Below are 1,605 nucleotides of genomic sequence, written 5' to 3'. Positions count from 1 at the left end.
CGGCACCTCTCCCTCAATACCTCCGTTGGAGCCGGGACCAATGGCAGTCTTGGGTTCATCGCCACATCGGCCAAACCTTGCCGTATGAAGTACAGCAACTCCGCAATGACCAAGAGAGCTTTGCTTTCAGCTTATCAAACCCTCACGGTTTACGGAGGAATCCCCTGCGTGGCATTCGCGACCCTGTTGTTCGAGATCTAAGAACAAATCGGAATAATGACTCCTCAATCTTACATTCGTCAAGTATGGGACACCAGGCACAGGCGTTGGCAACATCACGACAGGTAATCCCGAGCTACCTACAGCCCGAACTGGAATTTCAAACATGCCAACCGGTGGAGCAGTATATAGCGAGTCTTCGAAAGCAGATTACAGATGGATGTGTGCAAGTTTTCAAGTCACAAAAATCGCCCATATCTCAGCCGACAAGAAGGCATATCATAAGCTGCTGTGCACCACAACAGGTCATCCAACCAAGACTTGCCCCAATATCACAATCACCTGAACAAGCGAGACCTGCCCCGCCACCACAAGGACCTGGACGAGAGGTTTCTACTTTAGAGCCAAAACTCATTTCCCGATGTCCCCCACGGCGGACTGTACGACTATATTACGTGAGCCGCGGCAGCCAACAGCCAGCTTGTAGTAAAGAAAGCGGACAACAAAGAGCATCTAAGCCAGGTCGACCCGCAAAGTATGCAAGTCGAGAAGAAAAGGCGACGGCTGATAATGCCCGCGCAAGGAACAAGAGGCGAATTCAACGGCAAATTAGCCTTGCCCGACAACTAGAGGACCCTTTCCGATTCTACACATTTCCTCGGTAGGTAATCTGAAAATATTAGGATAACCTAACCCAGAAGAGGATAAGGATAGCATTCACAGCATTGATCTTGGCTAGAATTAATTGATCTCTATTAGCAGCTGTTATTTACCGCCTTAAATCAGATGAATTTCTAGATAGGATATAAACACATATGTGCAGGCAGTACAACATCAACAAGTTCTGTGTAGGGTTCGAGATGGTATACAGCTTCCAAGATCCACATTTTACGACTTGGAAACACACAAGAATTATGCTCATGTTTCTTCGCTGTCTCCAATTCTCGTATACAGGCGGATTGATACAGAAGGCCGCTGGGTGCTGGCGAGACGTACGGCAGCAACCCGATGCAAGTCAGCCAAATGGACTTCGCCGCCACGAAGGTCTCGGATTCAAGCTCACTATGGAAAGGCATGGCTATGCCTGGTTTCTTGACAAGATCGACTGGAGTACGCTTACCTTCCGCCAACCTCATGCACCGTATATGATGTTCAACAACCCATCCATGCAGAATGTGTATCGCGCTCGATACCACCAAGTGCGAGATGTACGGATCGATTTCATTCGAGTGAATAAGGCATACCAGTGGATGCTTGAATTCAGCTCTATCCCCGACTGCCTTGACCTCCTAGAAAATTACCTTCGAGAGCTGTGTCTATGTGCCTTTCGCAAAGACGCTTTCTTCCACGTCAAGTCAGCTCTGAAGCCAGAATATCTGGAATCTGCATTATCAGGAGAGATTCCTCTGTGTTATGATAGTGTTAATAACGCTATGCTGAAGAATC

The 1,605-nt window shown here is 47.9% G+C and overlaps 2 protein-coding genes across 2 annotated transcripts; both read left to right on the top strand.

Moving 5' to 3' along the window:
* Positions 1-696: 696 nt before the first annotated feature.
* Positions 697-789, top strand: FOIG_16918 (uncharacterized protein; the record flags this gene model as incomplete). The annotated part of the gene is made up of 1 exon (XM_031218398.1): positions 697-789. One exon carries the CDS (start codon positions 697-699, stop codon positions 787-789), a length of 93 nt encoding a protein of 30 aa, XP_031051889.1.
* A 378-nt stretch (positions 790-1,167) lies between these two features.
* On the top strand, positions 1,168-1,308 carry FOIG_16917 (uncharacterized protein; the record flags this gene model as incomplete). Its single annotated transcript, XM_031218397.1, has 1 exon — positions 1,168-1,308. One exon carries the CDS (start codon positions 1,168-1,170, stop codon positions 1,306-1,308), a length of 141 nt encoding a protein of 46 aa, XP_031051888.1.
* Between the last annotated feature and the right edge of the window lie 297 nt (positions 1,309-1,605).

Source organism: Fusarium odoratissimum (genome assembly GCF_000260195.1).
Source record: "Fusarium odoratissimum NRRL 54006 unplaced genomic scaffold supercont1.320, whole genome shotgun sequence".
Lineage (NCBI taxonomy): Eukaryota > Fungi > Ascomycota > Sordariomycetes > Hypocreales > Nectriaceae > Fusarium > Fusarium odoratissimum.
Note: the sequence above shows the minus strand (reverse complement) of the source record. Positions and strands in the feature narration are given on the sequence as shown.